At 38.4% G+C, this 1,232-nt stretch overlaps 1 protein-coding gene across 3 annotated transcripts in view; it reads right to left on the reverse strand.

Annotated features, from left to right (window-relative positions):
* Positions 1–1,232, reverse strand: part of LOC104741527 (mediator of RNA polymerase II transcription subunit 15) — a 10,503-nt gene that overhangs the window by 2,869 nt on the left and 6,402 nt on the right. For 2 of the 3 annotated variants that reach the window (XM_019236219.1, XM_010462412.2), the window contains exons 6-8: positions 933–1,076; positions 249–492; positions 13–168 (exon numbers count right to left, since the gene is read on the reverse strand). In XM_019236219.1, coding sequence (XP_019091764.1) covers positions 13–168; positions 249–492; positions 933–1,076 — 544 coding nt within the window. Of the gene's footprint in view, positions 1–12; positions 169–248; positions 493–932; positions 1,224–1,232 lie in introns of all 3 variants that reach the window. The other variant, XM_019236218.1, reaches the window with a different exon arrangement.

The raw sequence follows: 1,232 nt of genomic DNA on the forward strand, positions 1-1,232 counted from the left end.
GGCTGCGCAAATGTGTACTGGTGCTCCTGAGCGCCCTCAGAGTTTTCTTGCTTCAAAACCTCTCGCCTCGACTCTAAAGATTCATCATAATTTTCAGTAGCAGGTGCGTGGACCATATTTCCATTGGCTGTACCTTCAAGATGTTCATCGCCATAGTACTCAGTATTTCTGCAAACAAGTAAGATATTGGTAAGCAGGATATAAAAAAGAAACCCATAAAAAAATTAGAAAAAAAAAAAACAGAATACCTTGCATCTGGATGTTCAATCTGTGGAGCTACATCAGAAGTCTCTTCTACGCTGTTGCTCAAAGGTCTTGATCCAAAACCTCCAAAGCTTCCGAAACTTAATTGCGAGCATTCTTCGGTATGGATTAGCAAATGGTTTGGAATTACAACAGCAGGTCTATCTTCTTCATGTGAGGCTTCTTGATCATGACTATCTACGGTTTGTTGTTGATAATTGGCTGGACGAGACGAAACATCATCGTCATCTGAAAAGTAATAATGAGACGGTGAATAAAAATTAACCATCAAGAATACCAAAAGATCCTCATAAGCTTCTAATTCTCTAACTTATCTTTTTGTTGAAAATCTCTACCACCAAAAGATGATTTAGAAAAGAAGAACAGAAAAGTACTGTTTCGGGACAATCCAACCAACAAATAGTTTTTCATCACCCCCAGCAGGATAATAAGCCTATTTGGATTCCCATGATCAATAAACACAAGCCCACCCCAACATGAACAGAAAAAAATTTGATCATAATTGCACACACTAGCAATCATTGTGATTTAATTGATGAAAAGACATTGTCATTCACAGCATAAACATATGCCATTCAATAGAAAAACAAAAACCAGACAAACACACACCAGCATGTATATCCGAGATAAGCAATGGGAAACATATTATAAAGATTCAAAAATATTACCTTTGTGGTGCTCTACTGGATGGTTCTGTGTCTGATATGGATTATCATCAAATTCTGATGAAACTGCAGAGTCATCTTCTTGAACAGAGTCAGCTTGCACATGATCGACTCCACGAATTTGAGAAGGTTCATTTTCTGCTAAATGTATATTTTCTAACCGGTCCTTCAAATGTTGCTCTCCTCTATCGGATTGGAAATCAGCTGGACCATTGCATACCTCTGATTCTGCTGGTGCTACTGATACAGAAGATGTACGAGGTGCCAGTGGCTTCTCAATCGATGGCCATTCATCTCTAACAG

Source organism: Camelina sativa, chromosome 14 (assembly GCF_000633955.1).
Source record: "Camelina sativa cultivar DH55 chromosome 14, Cs, whole genome shotgun sequence".
NCBI classification, from domain to species: domain Eukaryota; kingdom Viridiplantae; phylum Streptophyta; class Magnoliopsida; order Brassicales; family Brassicaceae; genus Camelina; species Camelina sativa.